The sequence below is a fragment of the Siphateles boraxobius genome, unplaced genomic scaffold, assembly GCF_051911475.1.
Source record: "Siphateles boraxobius isolate OS27281-9 unplaced genomic scaffold, OSU_SipBor_1 12, whole genome shotgun sequence".
Lineage (NCBI taxonomy): Eukaryota > Metazoa > Chordata > Actinopteri > Cypriniformes > Leuciscidae > Siphateles > Siphateles boraxobius.
Genome location: NW_027508722.1, coordinates 34,891,121 through 34,910,260, shown reverse-complemented (window position 1 = coordinate 34,910,260; position 19,140 = coordinate 34,891,121). Strand labels below are relative to the sequence as shown.

Genomic DNA, 19,140 nt, shown 5'->3' with positions numbered 1-19,140 from the left:
ACGGAAGTGGATGCACGCACTAGTTGCCTTTCGCTTCGGAGCCGATCGTTTGATGTCTCTGAGAGTGCTGTTGTCTACAACGAGCGAGTGTGTCGGTGTTCTTCAGGAAGACTCTCCCAGTGCTGGTGTTCTACAGCGCGAGTGCTGCGGTGATCGCGAGCTTTGAGCTCTCAACTGCTGTTTTAACAGCAACAAATTTCTAAATGTTTGTGGCCGCGGTCATTCCCCTGTGTGCTCCGGCACTGGTGACGGTCCTATTTTCTGAAAGAGCAACACGGGTGCGTTTGCGTCTTTTTCAAGATGTCATTCCGCCCGTGCGTTTCTGGGTGCGGTCGTTCCCTGTCTCTCTCTGATGGTCACAACTGTTGTGTCACGTGTTTGGCTTACAGCACGCTGAGACAGCTTTTGTGGACAGCTCATGTTTTCACTGTGGGAACATGACTGTCGCAGTGTTGAGGGCGAGACTCGCCTTCGTTCGCGGAGAGCGAGTCCCCATTACCATGCCCCACCCTCGGGTGCTGTGTGGGATGGGTGACCGGAGGATAGTGTTGGATGTCCCGCCCGGTAACCATTCCCTGTGGGCTCCTCACTCCTCCCTTCCACTGCAACCACTGGAGCCTCCTGTGTTGTCTGCTGGTCCATCTGTAATGGGTGGGCCAGCGGTTTCACTCGGGGCTCCCCTGGAGGACAGGACGCCGATTGCAGCATCGGAGGGTGAGCTGACTTCTAGAGATGATGACTCGGCTGCATTGTCTCCCTCCGGGAGTTCAATGTTGCCCGAGCCGGATCCAGAATTATCAGCTATGCTGAAACGGGCCGCCGAGGCTGCCGGGCTCGAGTGGAACCTCCACCGTGTCCCGTTCAGTCTCGGTTGGAATCTGGAGTTTGGTATCTTGGGGCGGCCCGCGCTGGTTCTCAGCTCGCCGCCCCAGTGCCTTTCTTTCCCGAAATGCATGGAGAGCTTATCAGGTGGTGAACAGCATCTTTCTCTGCCAGAAACTGCCTGAATAGCTTTTCCCCCTCATTACCCTTGATGGAGGAACGGTGAAGGGTTGCGAGGTGTCCCTCCATTGGAGCGGTCTGTCGACACAGGTGCACCTGTGTCCGGCGGCCGCTGCCTTTTGGGGGGATCCTCGTCTCCCCCCTAAGGCCTGTGAGTTTCGTCTGTTCCGACGGGCAGAGCTTACAAAGCCTGTGGGCAAGCCCCTTCCTCTTGCGTGCCATGGCGTTGCTGCAGGCTAGGGCACCCATGGCATGCACGAGGGTAATCCAGACCGTGCGCTCATAGGTGAGCATCCGACCTCACCCTCCGGGGTACGGGTGTCGTAGCGTGCGTGATCGGTGTGGCGATGTCCACCTTGGTGGTCCAGTAGCGCCTTCGTTGGCTCAGCCTGGTTGGTATGGCGGATGCGGACAAGGTTCGGTTCCTGGTCTCCCCAATTTCCCAGGTTGGGCTGGTCGGCGACGCGGTGGAGAACTGCATCAAACAGTTCTCTGCCGCTCAAGCGCAGACGGAGGTCATCCGGCACATCCTGCCCCGGTGGCCAGCTGCTGCCTCCACCCGCCGCCGGTGGCAGCTCCTCCGCCTGCTCGTCGCCGTGGGTGTTCTCCGGCCGCCGCTCCTGCTGGCCCTCTGCAGCAGCCTCCACCCAGGCCTCAGCATGGAGCCGGCCGCAGTAGAGACGCCCAGCCCGCTCCAGGCGCTGCCAAGCCAGGTGGCAAGCGACAGCGAAAGCATTCCGGAGCTGGCCGCCCAGGAATGGATGAGATGCTCTTGGAGTGGCACGATCACTCCCTCCCCCCGGGTGAGGGCCGGGTGGAGCCTTTGTTTGTGTGTGTGTCTGTTCCGCCGCTGGCTCCCTAAAAAAAAAAAAAAAAAAGCGGAGCAAGCGGTACCCACACTTCAAAGAGAGAGCAATTTCATCTGTTCCTGGGTCCCAAGAGGGCCAGTCTGGCGGGTGTGACCCTGTATAGCCTTACACCCCTCAGCTCCCCCTTGGTCGCCAGCAGGCAGCTTGGTGCGTTCGAGGACCCGGTCATCCGCCTTCTCACGCGCCCCCTGCCGCTTGTGGAGACAGGTAAGTGTTGCACAGCACACTAACACCACTCTCTCTGCTTTGCTGCCCCACCTCAGGCTCGGCTACCCCGCTCAAGTCAGTGATAGGCATCACATTAGGTGTTGAGCAGACGTGCTCCTGAAAATTCAGTGATATTCATCACACCGAGTGTTGAGCAGTGCTCCTGACTTGTGCGTGCTTATCTTATCCTGCTGGCGAAGGATTTGATATAGCCGCTCCTCCAGCCGGTACGAAGGCCAGTTGTAAACTCGTTCTTCGTGCTACTAGGGGGTGGGTCGTGACCATCTTGGCCCAAGATTGGTCTGCAGCTTTGACCTGAAAGACATGTGCTTCAGATCTCTACCTCCCGCACCGCAGGCCATCCTGTGTGTTGCGTCTAAGGGTGGAGTATCAGTACAGTGTCCTTCCCCTCGAGTGCTCCAGAGCCCGTTGGGTCGTCAGGTCAACTGGAAGAGAGTAGTCTCGCCCGCGGGCTGAAAGATCTCTTTCTTAGTTTTGGAGAGGTACTCGGTCCAACATGTCTCTCCAATGAGAATGTGTTCAGCTGGTGTTGAAGTGAGAAAGGGTCCCACTGAAAGAACTTTCAGAGGCTCCTGGGGTATATGGTAGTCGCAGCCTTTGGCTTCCTCCATATGTGACCGCTTCAGCGCTAGCTTCACGATCGAGTCCCGAGGTGACCGTGGCAGAGCAGCTCACCCTGTGTGACTATAGTTCATCCCGGTCTGCTGCCAAACCCTCTTCAACAGAGGGGCCATGTACAAAGGGCGTGTTTTAACGGGGGCCTGGGCGACCCCCGACTACACGGGCATTCGTGCCTCGAGTTGTTAGACATTGCGACCGTTGCGCAAGCTTCCCCTGCATGTCACAAACTCACCCGTCACCTCCTCCTTGGAGTCAGACGCTTCTGAGGGCGCCTTGTTCCACTCCTCCCGCTTACTCAATCGTGCCGCCATCGAGCCTCACGACAGTTATAGCCAGGGCAGTGGAGACTCCATCCCCTGGGTCCGGCTGGGTCATGACCATTCCGGGGCCGCTCAGTTGCCCCCCCCCCCGGTTTTATTTTTCCGCCAGTGTTTGGGTAAACCGAGCGGACTACCCTTGGACAAACACTGGGTCTCAGCTGCCCCAGGGGCCCGCAGAAATGCGTTTAACCCCAGTGAGCCTTCTAAAAGTGACTGCGACTCATGGTCGCCTTGCGCCTGCTCAAGTCAGTGAAATCATCACTCTTCATGTTGAGCAGAATTGCTCCTGAAACTCAGTGAAGTTCATCGCACTCAGGTGTTGAGCAGCAATGCTCCTGTAGCTCTGTGAGTTCATCACAGGTAGCTCAGTGAATTCGTCACACGCAGTGCTGAGCAGAAATGCTCCTGGTGCTCAGTGAAGTTCTTCGCACTCAAGTGTTGAGCAGAAATGCTCCTGCAGCTCAGTGAGTTTATCACACTCAGGTGTTGAGCAGTAATGCTCCTGAAGCTCAGTGAACTTGTCACACTCAAGTGCTGAGCAGAAATGCTCCTGTCGTTCAGTGAAGTTCTTCGCACTCAAGTGTTGAGCAGAAATGCTCCTGAAGCTCGGTGAGTTTATCACACTCAGGTGTTGAGCAGGAATGCTCCTGAAGCTCAGTGAACTTGTCACACCCAAGTGCTGAGCAGAAAATGCTCCTGAAGCCCAGTGATCTTCACATGTTGTGTTGAGCATTGCTCCTGTCTTTTGCGCCCGTCGCTTGCACCTACGTGCCAAGTCAGGAGAGGAACAGGTCTTCATAGTTGCCCCTTATTGGCCCAACTAGACCTGGTTCCCTTCAACAGCCTTCCTGACTTCCCCTGAAAACTCTTTCGGGGACGGGGCACGATGGCACACACGTTCTTCCCCCGGAGATTCCGGGCGGTCTTACATCTGAACGCGGAGGTTAAGGTGGCTATCACAAGAACATGTGATAGTTACCATCACTTCTGCGAGCACCCCCTAGAATTGGGTAGAGTGCTTACGCCTTTAGAAGTGGAACCTAGTCGTTGAGTGCGTCTTCTCTCCAGAGGAGATCCTGAAAGCTTTCGATCACTTCAGTGCTCTCTTTCCTGCAAAATGGGTTGCAGTAGGCTGTTTTCCTTCACCCTCAAAATGATGTTGCCTCGGTGTTTAAACGACGCTCATCGTGTTGCAGAAGTATGCAGAAGCACGTTCTGATCGTCAGGTTCCTGAGGAGCAAGGTCTTGTAAATCCTTGTGTCCCTCTTTATCCTCTTGGGCCTTGTCCCTGGTGCGACTGCACTGCAGAGACCGCCCCTGAGCCACTGCAGGCAGTGAGTTAAAAATTCTGTTATATCAGTTCTCCTGCTCGCGTGGTCTCTACTAGAGGGTAGGGACTTGCTCGCTTTCGGTCAACGTATTGTGCCTGGAGTCTGGGCCGGCTAACTCTCACAAGCTGAGACCCCGGCTCGGATTGTGCCCAAGGTTCCTACCTCTCCCGTAATAGGAGCAGGTGGTGAGCCTGCAAGCGCTGCCCTGGAGGAGGCAGATCCAGCCCTGGCTTCTCTGTCCGTTCGCTTGGACGTGTACAGAATGCAAGTCATAGACCTCAGACCAGCTCTTCAAATATCTGTTGGAATTCAGCAGAGAGGGAAGGCTGTTTCCATGCAAAGTTGCACTTAGTGCTTGCCTTCATTTCGGCAAAGATCCGAGATGCAACATGTCCACTTAGGTGTTGAGCTCCTCTATGATGAGTGTAAAGTGCTCCGCCTGGGCGTTGACGATATGCTTTGCTAAAACAGATTCTAGAGTTGGGGGCTGGACGACACCTAGTTGAACCGCTGCCTCACGTGGGCTCCCTTCTCATGAAGCCAGTTTCACCGTGAGCCCGGTTCAAGTGTCGGCTTGCTGCGCCATTCCCCTCCTATGGACTGGATACGTGCGCCTTTCTACTCCAGTTGAGTTCCCTTAAAATTGAACCCTGTTGAGTTCCTCCACACCCCTCCGACGTCGGACGTGCGGAACGTCTGGTGTTAGGCCTACCACTCGTAAGCAGTGTGGAACCTGTGTTAGGCTGGGTCCATATGTTGCGGTCCCTTCGGTGACCCCATATGTGTATTCTTCCACGATACGGCTCCCTGCGGTGAGCCCGTGTCTTCCCTCGGCAGAGTCTCTCTGCCGTCACTGTCCGGTGTGTCTCCCCCCGTCTTAGGCTGGAGCCACCCCAGTGACATTCCATATGTTAGACTGCCCGGTTTCCGCCCAGTTCATATGTGTATTCTCCACATTACCTCCCTCTGGGTTGGATGTAGCTTCCGCAGCGTCCCTTCCTTCCAACGTACGGGGAACGCTTTCCCAGTGGTCCTGTAGGAACAGCAGTGACTTCCCTGGCCTAAGCCCTGTCCTTCCCCGCCTTAAGTTTGCGGGGGCATCAGGAGGCTTTGGTTTAGGCACTGGAAGGTGGCAGCTTTAGTGGCGTGTTCAATGGGTGATCCCAATTCAGTCGACCGTCGACTACGTCTGACGTTCTCGACTGAAAGGGAACGTCCTGGTTGCGTATGCAACCCACCGTTCCCTGAAGGAGGGAACGGAGGACGTAGTCCCCTTGCCACTACCGCTGGACCACCGCTGACCCCGGGTTACTCTCGGCTCCTCAGCGAAAAGCAACTAGTGCGTGCATCCACTTCCGTATTTATACCCGCGCCGCGGGGGCGGAGTGTGTGATGCGAATCACGCACGCCAATTACATTGGCTCGTTCAATAGTACTCGATGAAGACAGGCTCTCTAGCGAGATCCCAATTCAGTCGACCGTCGACTACGTCCTCCGTTCCCTCCTTCAGGGAACGGTGGGTTGCATACGCAACCAGGACGTTCTTGTGTTTCTGCTCATCAGTTTTTCTGTTCTTGTTGTTTGTCTTTCCTTTAATGATTTTGCTTGTTAACAGCAGGTGTTCATCACTAATGCTCAATCATCACTCTGGTCTTGGTTGGTCTTGGTCTTGGAGTTCTGGTCCTAAAAATACCTCTAACATCTTCACATGTTACAGCCCAGTCCAGCTATTTGCAAATGCAGAATCAATGGAAATGTTGAGGTTGCTTATGCAAAGTCACTGTGTGAATAGGTTGTTGTTAGAGTTCAGACTGTAGAGCTCAGAATCAGATCAGGACGATCAGTGGACAGGAGAGTTTTCCAGACTGAGTGAGTCAATGTAGTATCTTAATCTGAAGAGTCTAGTTAGTCTTTTTGGCTCCTTTCAGGTTGTTAATTGATGATGCTGTTTTCATTACTCAAAAAGGTGTTGAACATTTCCCGTCCTGACCTGAGATTGACAACCAGCGAATCGTCAAGAAGCAGATGTGAGATGAAGACACTGTGGCTGTCACTACTCCTTAGTAAGTCTGTAAACTGACAGAAGTTTTTACTTAACCCTATGTTTGCTGAGAGGACACACACATACACTACAGGTCAAAAGTTTGGATAATTCAAATAAAAAAAAATGTAATTTATTTGATCAAAATACATTAAAAACTGTAAATAGTGAAACATTTTTCCATTGTAATATCTTTTAAAATGTAGTTTATTCCTGTGATAAAAGCTGAATTTTCAGCATCATTACTCCAGGCTTCAGCGCCACGTGTTTCTTCAGAAATCATTTTAATATGCTGATTTGCTGCATTTTTCTGATTATTATCAATCTTGAAAACAGTTGTGCTGCTTCATATTTTTTTAATGTAGCAGCACAAGTCTTTTTTCAAAAACATTTAAAAAATATTAATTATTCCAAACGTTTTGACCACTTACTGTAGGCTATATAACCCTTTTTTCCCGGAATATTAAATATCAAAAGGACGTCTTGCATGTTTCTAAAGACTTTTGCAAGGTTCCATGTACATGTATTAATTTACAATCATGTTGGACAGTTGTGCAACAGTTCCTCTTTTAATCCACTTTCATAGTTTGCATTTACAACCTCAAAAGCTTCCTGGAAAAACTCCCTGGCTTACCTAAAGTTTGCATAACCAAGCCTAAATGATGAGCAATATTCCTTATATTTGCATTGTTTTCAAAGTAACATGCATAAATGGTGAACCATTAACAGTTTTGTAAGCTTCAAAATGTGTTTTGTTGCAACTGTTTAATGCCAGTGCAGTAAGACAACATTCACTTTTATTGAAGATGTGATCTATGAAGTATTTCTAAATATTTTACCTGGATAGTAAGACATACTTGCTTAACCCTCTGGTGCTCTTCAGTCACTTTTTGCAGAAAAAATTGTACGTTTTGATTTTTTACAAATTTTATGTCATCACAATGGTATGATACTTGGTGACTTTGTGGCACTTTCTATGTGAACACAATTGTAGACATGAATCGAAAAGGTTAAACTGTCTTAAAAAAAATATTCACACTTGTACTCCTAATGTTCACATTTAGGCGCCATAGAAATAAATGGGAAATACGAAAATACAGTGAATTTTAGAGGGGTACAATCTACAAATCAGCTGCAATGCAGGAAAAAAAGCACACATTAATGAAGGGGTTAATTGTAAAAAATATTAGACAAAATGTATGGGTTAATTAATTGTATTTCAAAAATTGTGTAAACAAATGTTTCATAACTATTGCATTAAAATGACTATGTATAGTTTTTGTGGATCTGTGTGAATGGGGATCGTTTTGATAATGCTGTCGTCTATACGTGAAAAACTTTTCTGTTATCCCTCTCATGTAAACATGTCCCAAATTTAGTAGATTATTTAGTTCATCATTTAGTACGTTACCATCATGTGGAAGCACTGTCCACAATTGAATCAACCATAGAGTTTTTTTTTTCAGAATAGCTAACAATAACACAAACAAACATTTTATAGCTTATCTTTACATGTTAAGTGTTACCAACCAAAAGATGGTTCTAGTTACATCCATGGCATTTCTATAATGATTTGTTTTTATATTAAAGCAAATTACATACAGTACATACAGCAGATTACATAAAATCTTGTTAATGGCGGGGGAAAAGTCCAGCCATTTTTGACTGGGAGAAGTTTGAGTGTGATCCCAAACTGAGGAGCACCAGAGGTTGTTTTTTTTTTTTTTTTTTTACAGAGGATGTATTATTTTTTGAAGTGTATGCATGTTACGACAGCTTGTTTATCAATTTATCATATTCAGGCTCAGTCATATGGGCAGAGGAGGAGTATTTTCTTATTTCCCCCGATGCCACATGGAATGACACCGGACTCCATCAGTCCAATGGCACATTGAATGACACCGGACTCAATCAGTATAATACCACATGGGATGATGCCAGGAACCACTGTCAGGCCTGTTACAAAGAGCTGGCGACCATCACCAGTAGAAATGTCCACCTCATCGTGCAGAACCTCTCTTTGGACTACTGGACTGGGCTCCGCAGGAGCTTCAATGGCACCATCCCATGGTCCAGATGGTCAAATGGGGATCCTGTTACATATCAGAATTGGTACCCTGGTCATCCTCTGCCAAATAAAGTTAAGAAAATGATTCTTAAATGTCCCTCAACTACACAAAGTCCACTGAGCACCCTAATAACTGCTACAACGCCTACTCCAGTGACCTCAACAAATTCCTCAACACAAACCCCAACACACACCTCAACACAAACCTCAACAGTAACTTCTCCGGTAAACTCTCCACAGATTTCCTTAACATCTGAAACTAACAACACAGATATGTGTCCTACACTGGATGAATTCCTTCAATGCTTAAATATGACATATGATGATCTTCAAATATGTACAGTGAATGATTGCCCATTGGTCAATCCAAAGACCACAACATATAGCACCACCTCAAATCCCACAACGTACAGCACCACCCCGAATGCCACAACATTTAGCACCATCTTTACAACAACTGGTTCTGAGACAGAGAACACCACGATGAATAGTACCACGACCGAGAGCACCACCGCCAGCAACTGCGTCTTCGAACCCGAGCCTGATCCTGAAGTGTACATCGAGGACGCTTGTGTGGTCCTGCTCAGCTTTGGCATGTGGAAGGAAAAAAATTGCAATGAAACTCTACCCTTCATCTGTTATGATGGTAAGGACTTTGTTTTAGGCCCTGTTTACACCTGGGTAGGGTTGCACCAGCCGTTCGAAAGTTCTTTCTTAAATTGAAACGTAAAGTCCACACTAGAGGCTTTGTAACTACTAGCTAGTTTGTAACTATCTGTACTATATTCCGTTGCACCATTTGTTCATAAGGTAGAATGTAGCTAGTAGGTCGTAAACTGTCCGTAAAGTAATGCGTAGTCGCATAATATGACGTTTAGCCTCGATGAACCAATAGCAGCCTTCAAAAACGTGAGCAGAAGTTGTGTTGAAATGCCGTGAATTTCAGTTTATCCTACTAACTTTTTTTGCCTCACATTACTAAAGGTAAAAATAAGTTTCCATTAAATACGATACTTGATCATAAATAACAGATAAGTGTATTTATATGTAAATAACATTCAGAAACTGTATTTGAAATTAAATAAATAAATATTGATACAAAAAAACATAAGATATTATGTTTATTGATTATGACCGATATTTGACATGCACAACATGGACCGATGCACACAGAAGCGCTGTTTAGGACGGGTTCGTGCTAAAGACCCGGTAACAAAGTTATATTTTCACATAATGTTCTCTCTCTTAAAATGTAAGCGAGTGTTACTGTCAGCATTACCATATATGTCTAAAGAATTGAAGTCTGTCAGGTAAACGAACAGCTTATTGATGCAGTTCAGTCTGTCTGATATTTTATTACAACCGTTACTCCTGATCGGAGGCTGCCGTAAATATTTAGTTGGAACGTAGAGTTACGTTTAAACTAAGTTTAATGGTGCAACGTAAAAATATTTAGTAGTTCGTAAGTTGTAACTTAGTGCCCATTTACGTCAAAACTAGGCTAAGTTGTAACTTACGCACAGCTGGTGCAACCGGCCCCTGGTGTTTTAATCTGTCTCTTTTGTCCACGTTCAACCACTTCTGTCCTGATTTCTTCGAGGGGAGGGTCTATCGGCGGGTAAATGTGTGGGCTTTTTCAGATATTTTGATCTAATGGATGAAATAAGCTCAAGTTATTTAAATATGAATGTGCACGGAGATGACGGAAACACACAGCATCAGCTTTAGTTTCTGCTCTGAAGCCGCAAGAGCAGCCGAGCATTGTGAGAGTGTGTGTTAGAAAACAGGAATGGTGAGAGAACATTGTGCTTGATACGTTTTTCCCCTTCAAACCAAACTTGGGTCTTCAGCCGACAGTTTAAATCCCGTCTGGCTAGCACACTTCCCATAATGTATACACATCAGTAGATGGAGAGAAGACGGTCTTTTGTGGCTGTTCGAACGCATTCGATCACATGAGCGTTTACACTACGAAAGCAGTCCGGTTGAATGCGTTTCACGTTACCTCTGGAAGTGGTTGAAAGTGGACAAGCTCATAACATTTTAGACATCATTTACACCTGTATTAGTATGTGAATGAATGAGGCATTTTTATAGCGCTTTCATATGTACTACTGTACACCCAAAGCGCTTTACAATCATATCAGGGGATATTTAGTGTCATCCACTTGTGATCAGATCAACCAAAATACATCTTAATACCAGGTGTAAACAGGGCGTTAGAGCACAGCAACATATTTTTAGATTTATATTGTTGGTGCTCTTGCTCTCTTAAAATAAATGTCCCAAAAGTGGGTTTTCATAGTGATGCCATAGAGCAGGGGTTCCCAAACTTTTCCATTGCCGGACCCGTCTAGACAAGTATAAGCTAATCCATCTCCAGACCCGCCAAAATATGACAGAAATAATTATATTTTATAGCACAACCGCAAGATTTCAATACTAATCAATATAATAAATTCTTAATTTACATACATTAAAGAGAATGAAAAATATGTAGTTAAAAAATTTAAACAGCACAGTGATTGGAGTGAACGAGTTTCTTCTCAATAATGCGCAATAAGCCGCTTAATAATGAACCGAGGTGGTCTAAGAACCTGAAAACAGTTATTACAAGTTGTACACGTGCACTTCACTTTGAAACACACTGCGCATATATTTATATAATTAATCACAGCCTTTGCCATACAAAAATCTCTCTAAGCAATACCGTGATTTCTTTTCAATGTTGATATATCGTGCAGACTTGCGCGATCCACAGTTTGAAAACCCCTGCCGTGGAGGAAACTTTCAGTGCACAGTTCTTAAAAGAACCATTTTGAACGTTTAAGAACATTTTGAAAATCTGAGAAACCTTTATCGACTAAAAGGAAAGGTTCCATGGATGTTAAATGTTCATTCATGGAACCATCAATGCCAATAAAGAAAAAAGTATCTATATAGAACCTTAAAGGCTTCTGTTAGGCTCTTGAATATATAGAAACCTTTAGGGGTTCCATTATGGGATTATTTAAAGGATTTAGTTTTAATGAATTCATTTAGTTTAAAATTATTTTATGAATTAAACAGCTTGTAAACATGTTATAGCCTCGTGTTATGCACAAAAGGTTCTTTGGATTATTAAAATGACAAAAATGGTTCTTTTAAGAACTGTTTACTGAAAAGTTTTTTGGGGAATCAAAAATGGTTCTTCTATGGCATCAAACCTCCTTTGGTTACCTTTTATTTTAAGAGTGCAGTCAACTTGTATGTTTCTGCTGATATACATTGTTGCACTTATCTGTCCGTAGACCGCTTTTTTGGGGAAATAAACATTTCCAATGTGACCACAAGTGCAGGCAATGTGAGCTGGAGTAATCCACCTGGTAACATCACTCACTACAGAGTGGAAATCACGAACCAGAAAAGAAAGACATCTGATGAGACTCACTTGGAAATCACTGGGAACCAGACAAAACAGACGTATAATGAGACTGACCTGTATAAACAACTACAGGATCTGACTCCAGGAAATCTCTACAAGGTTCAGGTGTTTCCAGTGAAATGTGGCAGAGATCTCAATCCACAGAATATCTCCTTCTACACCAGTGAGTTGGTTTTCCAATGTGCACAAACTTTCAAACTACAGCACAATAATGTACAGTAATGTACAGTCAATCACCATGAGTTTATGTTGTGATAATAACCAGCTGACTGTACATTATCTTGCTTATTACACGGCTACTCAGACAATAAATAATTGCATAGACGTGATATAGATGATTTGAGTTTAAAGTTTTATAATTATACCTGTAATCATCAAGGAAAATAGTCCATTACAACATACAAAACAATCAAGTAATCTTAATACTCAAATCCTTTGAGGGTATTTTCACCACAATAACCGCATGATGGTGTGTTTGTAAAATTGACCAATCAGAATCAAGTATTCCAGAAAGCCGTATAATAAAGGAGCAAATTTTATGACTATTCTAAGATCTGGGAAGTTTATCAGAATTTATTTACTTTTTACTTATACTTATTTAAAGTGCCTCTATTATGCTGTTTTAATTTTGTGTTTTAAAGCCTCCTACAATATGTTTACATGCATAAAGTAGATGTTCACGGACAGCCAATTAAAATCATATGCAAATTGGTTCCAAACCTCATGCAGGAAGTAAGACTGGAGTCACTGACGACTCGTTTCAGACTTTTCAGAATTGCTTCTTTCTTTTGGGAGACAAAAATCTTTGAAACTTTGCAGACCTTTTACATTCACAGAGCTGTATTACACACTATGTGAAAGGTAATATCCGAAAAAGCATAATGGGGCACTTTAACACATACCATTCTGTAGACCAATGCCTTGTTTTTAATCAACACATTGAACAACAATTAATTTCTTCATTTTCAACATGGTTCTAATGAGCTGAATGAATGCTGTTTCTCTTTCAGAGCCTTCTGGTGTTCAACATCTGACAGTAGTGAGTGTGACCACTGTTACTGTCAGCCTCAACTGGAGTAAACCAGAAGGAGACTCTGACTTCTATTCAGTACATGTCAAAAACATGTCGGATAATTCAACAAAGAATCGAAAATGTGAAAGTGAAGAATGCACTATCACAAATCTAACTCCAGGAAACGAGTATAATTTCACAGTTTCAGCTGTAGTGAATGAGACTACTGAAGGTGTGCCGATGAGCGTTTCTAATTTCAGCAGTAAGTGCAGAACGATTAATGCTTGACTGTATCATAAAAGAACATCATTATCTATGTTTCCAGCTGCAAATTAAACTTTATTATGCACAAAATTAGAATGGTGCATAAAACATTTGCGATTTTGGCATTTCAGAACCATTAAACCAATAGTTGATTTGACCATTTACCCAATCACATTCTCTTTTGAGGCAAAGTCATGAGTTGTTTTTTGTGCATTGCAGATTTATTCAGTAAATGTTTTAACATCTTTCTTCTAATTAGATATTAGCGCATAATGTTTTTAATGAGCATTTTTTTAAATTTATGCACATCTTGCTATTTCCACCAAGCCTTTTTTTATGATAACCTACAATTTGCATAAAACAGGTGGATGAAAACATAGCTATTGTTAAAGTAACAAGCATTCCTTTTCAAAAGCAGTATAATGAACTGATGTTGACTAAATCTACATGTTTTTGATTTACTAACTGCTTTTTTTGGTATTTATTTTTCAGTACCTTCAGTTGTCTTAAACTTAACGTCAGCAAACAATGACAGCACAGTTATAACAGCCAATTGGACAAAACCTATTGGTAATCATTCAGGTTACATGTATTGTCTTTACAATAGCAGTGACTGTACTAACTGCAAATCTGCAACAAACTGCAAAATTACAAACAAAAATTCCATACAAGAGAGGGATAAAATCGATGGCACCGTGTATTGCCTGTGTGTGGCAGCACTGACAAATTATAACACCCTATCAGGAGAAATGGTTGTAATCTCAGCATACACAAGTGAGTATCATGCTCAGTTATTAATTCAAGGCATTTCATATCATGCATATAAATTCTAATTAACACTAATGCTAAGCTCATTTGTTAAAGTTGAATGTGAGTTGACTGTCGAACAACTATGGAAACTATTTCCACAGTGGAATAAAAATTAAAAAAGGAATTGGAATTTTTATCTCACAATTCAGAATTTATTTCTTGCAATATTTAGTATATGTTGCACAATTCAGATATTTTATCACAATTGCAGTTTGGACTTTATAACTTATAACTTTATAAGGGGAAAGAAAAATGAGAATTATTAGATATAAACTAACAATTTCAAAAGGTAGTTGCAACTTTTATTTCACAATTCTGACTTTATTTCTCACAATTGCAAGTTTATATCATACAATTCAGATTTTATAACTCGCAGTTGGGATATTAAATTAAAAAAGGTAATTTAATTTTTTTTTTTTTGAGTTTATATCTCACAGTTCTGACTTTTTTTCTTGCAATTTTGAAAAAAAACAATTTTTTTGTTCAGGAATATACCAAAATTTATTTGAAATACATTTATTTTATGCCAAGTGTACTACAAATACATTTACATATTTATGTACAGTACTTAATATAAATACCCTGCAATTGTACTTTAAGTCTGCTAAATTGGAACAACTAATTTTGTACTGAATGCACCACTACCTGAATGGTATTTTTCTAGAAAAAAACTACAAAAAAAAAAAAAAACTGGTGCTAAAGTGGAATATTGCAAGTATACTTTAGGTACACTTTAAATATCTTGCATTTAAAGAATGATATTATACAAAGATCACACAATCATTACTAATACTAATTAAAACACATTTTATGCTTAATATTAATAAATGTGCATTGTGCAATAAAAAGGTACTCCAAAAAAAGATACATAATAATATTTATATCAGTAAGTCTCAAGCGATATTTTGATAAATATGATAATGGATTTGTAGTATAATAAATGTATTTTAAATATATTTTGGTATAGATATTTTTCCACTAGGAATTGCAAGCAAAAAAAGTCTGAATTGTGAAACTAAACATTTTTTTTTTAAATTCTGTGGCTGAAAGAAGCTTCCATTAAATGAAAAAAACCAAATGAGTTTTTGTTGTTGTTGTTTTTTTGTTTTGTTTTTGTTTTTTTCTTTTACCAAAGGTTTTTAGAAGTGAGAAATATTGTGTTGTCCAAATGGCTGCTTAGATGTTGTTCATGCCTGCATATCATGTCCTAAACTAGCTGTTTTCTTCCCTTTTTTTTCATGCAGTTCCGAAAACCGTAAACCTCTCTTTGAATGCCACCAGCAAAACCATGACAGCCAACTGGACAATAGAAGGGAATTTTGAAAAATTTAACGTGACGATTGAAACAACTTATATAGATAATTATAAACCGTTAACTTACACTATTAATACCTTGAGTTATACTTTCGAAGGCCTGAAGGCAGGCGTGCAGTTCAAAGTTTCAGTTGTCACCATTAATGGTGATCTAAAAAGTGAAGCTGCTATAAAGTCAAGTTACACTGGTAAGTAATTATTACATTGCGAATACTATTTTTCAGACTATTTATCCACTTGCTGCAAATTACTGTAGTCATTAGCTTTTCCTTTCAGCTGTATGATAAACATCTCACAAATCAATTCACAGAACCTACTAAGCCCGGGTGGGCAAACGCTAAGTCTGACAAAACCACCATAAATGTGACCTGGGGAGTTCCAGAAGATTCACAGGGGGCCACGATTAACTATACTGTGACATGTGACTCTGCTTTTTGGAATGATTTCCATACAAATAAAACAACCTCTACAAACTACGCCTTTCCTGGTTTAAAATCAGGAACAAGATATAAGTGTGAAGTCCGTGTTGTGACGGACAGTTTGATTAGTTCTCCAGTCACTGCTTATGCAGACACAGGTAAAGAGACCACATTTAGTTTGTTTATGAAGCAACCGTTCGGCCTTGTTATTGACGTCTATTGCGTTTCATGATCGTGATATTCTAACATGTTATTAAAATGATGTGCCTTGTTGAGCTGAGAGTATTTTTGCAGACAGACTCATATTTCTTGGTGTTTAAAACTATCTTTATTTCCAGAGCCTGAGAAGAGGACACTGATCCTCACAATGTTGTGTTCTTCTGCAACACCACTTCATTGTGAAAAAAATGAAACTATGGATGAGTTTTTCAAGAAGGTGAAGATTCTCAATGACTATCAGTCTTGTTCTTTGAAAAAGCAACTTTACAGTAACATAATTATCATGGAATTACAAGAAATGAAGAAATACATGATCAACCTGATCATCCCTGCCCAACAGTTAGATTTAGATTAATATTATGAAAATAAATACATTTGCGCTATTGATTACAAAAGCTTTAACTTTTAATCTTGAAGGCTCAATTTAAAAAAGAAATATTTAAAAACTACTTGATGCAAATAACTAAAATCAGCTGGAAAAGTCAAGTGAAATCAACTAAAATTTCCATTCTGTCTTTCAGATGAATGATACATTTACACAAAAATTTCATGAGGATGTCCACTGGAGGCTGAAGTGGGTGGACAGGAAGGAGATCGTTCCTTAAAACAAAAACTAGGACTGGATATCCAGTCACACCTGCTGTCGTTAATATTTCTTGACAAGATTAAAAATGAGTATGATTTATATTTAACTCTGACTTTTATTTCACAGAAACTGTGTCCTTTGAATCCCTATGATGTGGTCATACTGTAAAAATAATGTGATCAATAAGTCATGGTAACATGTTTTTACATTACATAACTCATCAAAATAATTATAGCAATTTCAACTGTTATTATATGTTATACAAGATTCAACTAAAATTTTTAAGTCAGTTTAATATAGTGTAAGTCAAAATGACTCGCAAGGCCAATTTGAATATGCTTAAAAATTCAAGTCAGCAACTGAACGTAAGTTTTAAGTTGTTTTACAGTAACTAACAGGAAAAATACTGAGATTTTGTGTTTTAGTGTGAATCTGATTTTCTTTCTCTTTTTATGCATTTAGCAGACTATCTTGTAAAAAAAGAGGAAAGAAAAGAGGCACAAAAATAATTTTTTTTATTCAAAAAAAGTCAACAATACTTAATATACAATGCCAGGTTTATTAGACATCTAGATTTGCTTGTGGGGAAATGTTTGGGTCCTTATGAGGAAAACAGTTCATAAATCATTCTTGTTTTTTGGGGGGAATATGTAAAAATGCAGAAAGATTGTGTTAAGGGTTAGGAGACGGAATATACGGTTTCTATAGTGTAAAAATCATTATAACCATGGAAATACCCCATAAAACATGAAAACCCAACGTGTGTTTATATGTGTGTGTGGTTTAAGGGTGAAGGACTCGTCTTTAGCTTATTCAAAGATGTTCTCTGGAGTTTGGGCATATTTAATTTTTTTTTTCTTGTCACAAAATGCAGACATATACTGTGAATAGGGTGGTGTGATGATATTTGCTATAGTTGAGGGAGCTATAATTTTTTTAACATTTACACATTTTTTTGTCAAAGACGTGCTAGATTCATGTGAATTGCATAATCATGTTGGATTATTGTAAACTATTTTGGTTTCATTATAAATAAAGCTATATTACACGTGGGTTTATTCGCTTTATTTCACTACGTTATACAACCGTAAGTTCTCAGTATAGTTCCCTTCTTTTAGCCTTTTGATATTCATTCATCAAATTTTCCCTTTAAATTAAGTTGATTTTTTCTGATCAAGCTGGCATATAATATTTTCTTGTGTTAAGGATAGAAACGTAAACATTTTATTAAGTAATCCTAAACTGTTTCCATTGTGTAATAAAGGTCCTGTAAGGTCCAGAAGTAATAACGAAATAAAGAGGGTTTTGAGCTATTCTGTATCGTAAAGTAATGTTGATGCTGAATTAATTCCCAAACCAACACATATAAAAATAGTAAGGACCTAGAAATTGTACATCTTGATTTGTGCATGTCTCATATCTGGTGCAACATGATCTCTCATAATTTTAACACAACTGTTCAATACACTGAAACGCAGAATGTCACCATCACAGATCTTGCTGTAATACAACACCTCCATCTTGTGGCCTTAACACCATGAGGAAACATTGGCACGAAAGCCACAATCATTTAACATTGTTACATATAACTATGAGTAGTCTGGCTGCTTATGTATTACAATTCCCCCATTGTGATTAATAAAGGATGATCTATCATCTATCTATAACATCCACATTGGTAATGTACCAATGCCACTATTCCACTGTTTTCACTCGTCTTTTCAAATCCAGCACAATCCAGTTTGTAGAACCTGAAGTACTTGGGTAATTTGCATTATTAAGATTAAAATTGACCCTTCGCTAAGCCCAGCCCTCCTTAGTTACTGTTGCTACGCCTGTCAAGCTTTCGCGTCTAGCACGTCTATTACAGTGTGTATGCACCGGTGTCACACATTCCCAATGAGATAATTAGTAATTTTTGGCGAACATGTGAAATATCTGAGAGAGCAAGACAAAATGGACTGCAGTGCATTCGAGGGATATATCCACGACATAATATGCAACCGATTAGAGAATAATTTAATAAAAATTTAAGCTAAAGCCTATAAAACGCAGCAGCCGCCGCCTCATACGCTGACCATTCACATGGGAAACACACAAATTGAGGAACAGCTGTGTTCGTGCACAGCAGGGTAAGTGAAATGTGAAACTAATCTAATAATTATAAATTAAACAGTTTATCCATAAATCTTGTGGAATAACTGTTAACACTAACAGCGGGAGAGCCGCGATCGGATTGGGTTAAAGTTACTCAGTCATGGGTAACGTTAGGCCGTCGATTAACAAAATGCTGAAATATATTTTAAAGTATGTCAGTGAGCCTCCCTCTTGTCTTTAAACGTCTTACTTTACGTTAAAACATGTGCATTATGAACAAAGAACCGTAATTATTTCCAACTTCCCTAACAATATGTGTTTTTGTTAATCCTGTCGACACTTAGTTGTGAATGGGGTCTCCCACACTGCTTGATCTACGCACATCCTTTCTCACCTTGGCTTTTAGATTTTCGGGAAGAAAAAAAATTACACTCCCCCGTCCAAACTTTTAGGATACCGGGTATCAGATTTGCACAATCCATACGCACAACGCTTCGGCATGTTTCCCTCGCTCG

The 19,140-nt window shown here is 41.5% G+C and overlaps 1 protein-coding gene across 1 annotated transcript; it reads left to right on the top strand.

Moving 5' to 3' along the window:
- The first annotated feature begins 5,989 nt into the window (after positions 1–5,989).
- Positions 5,990–17,581, top strand: LOC143726415 (receptor-type tyrosine-protein phosphatase H). The gene is made up of 10 exons (XM_077219225.1): positions 5,990–6,240; positions 6,338–6,434; positions 8,215–9,126; positions 11,771–12,067; positions 12,915–13,178; positions 13,673–13,954; positions 15,235–15,492; positions 15,615–15,881; positions 16,062–16,159; positions 16,464–17,581. Exons 2-10 carry the CDS (start codon positions 6,404–6,406, stop codon positions 16,545–16,547), a joined length of 2,493 nt encoding a protein of 830 aa, XP_077075340.1. The 5' UTR covers positions 5,990–6,240; positions 6,338–6,403; the 3' UTR covers positions 16,548–17,581.
- Positions 17,582–19,140: the final 1,559 nt, after the last annotated feature.

Excerpts from the sequence above, each read along its gene's own strand:
- LOC143726415 (XM_077219225.1), top strand. The coding sequence starts at position 6,404 with ATGAAGACACTGTGGCTGTCACTACTCCTTA. Across the intron at positions 12,068-12,914 it reads GAATATCTCCTTCTACACCA|AGCCTTCTGGTGTTCAACAT; the intron begins GTGAGTTGGTTT and ends TTTCTCTTTCAG. Across the intron at positions 13,955-15,234 it reads TGTAATCTCAGCATACACAA|TTCCGAAAACCGTAAACCTC; the intron begins GTGAGTATCATG and ends TTTTTCATGCAG.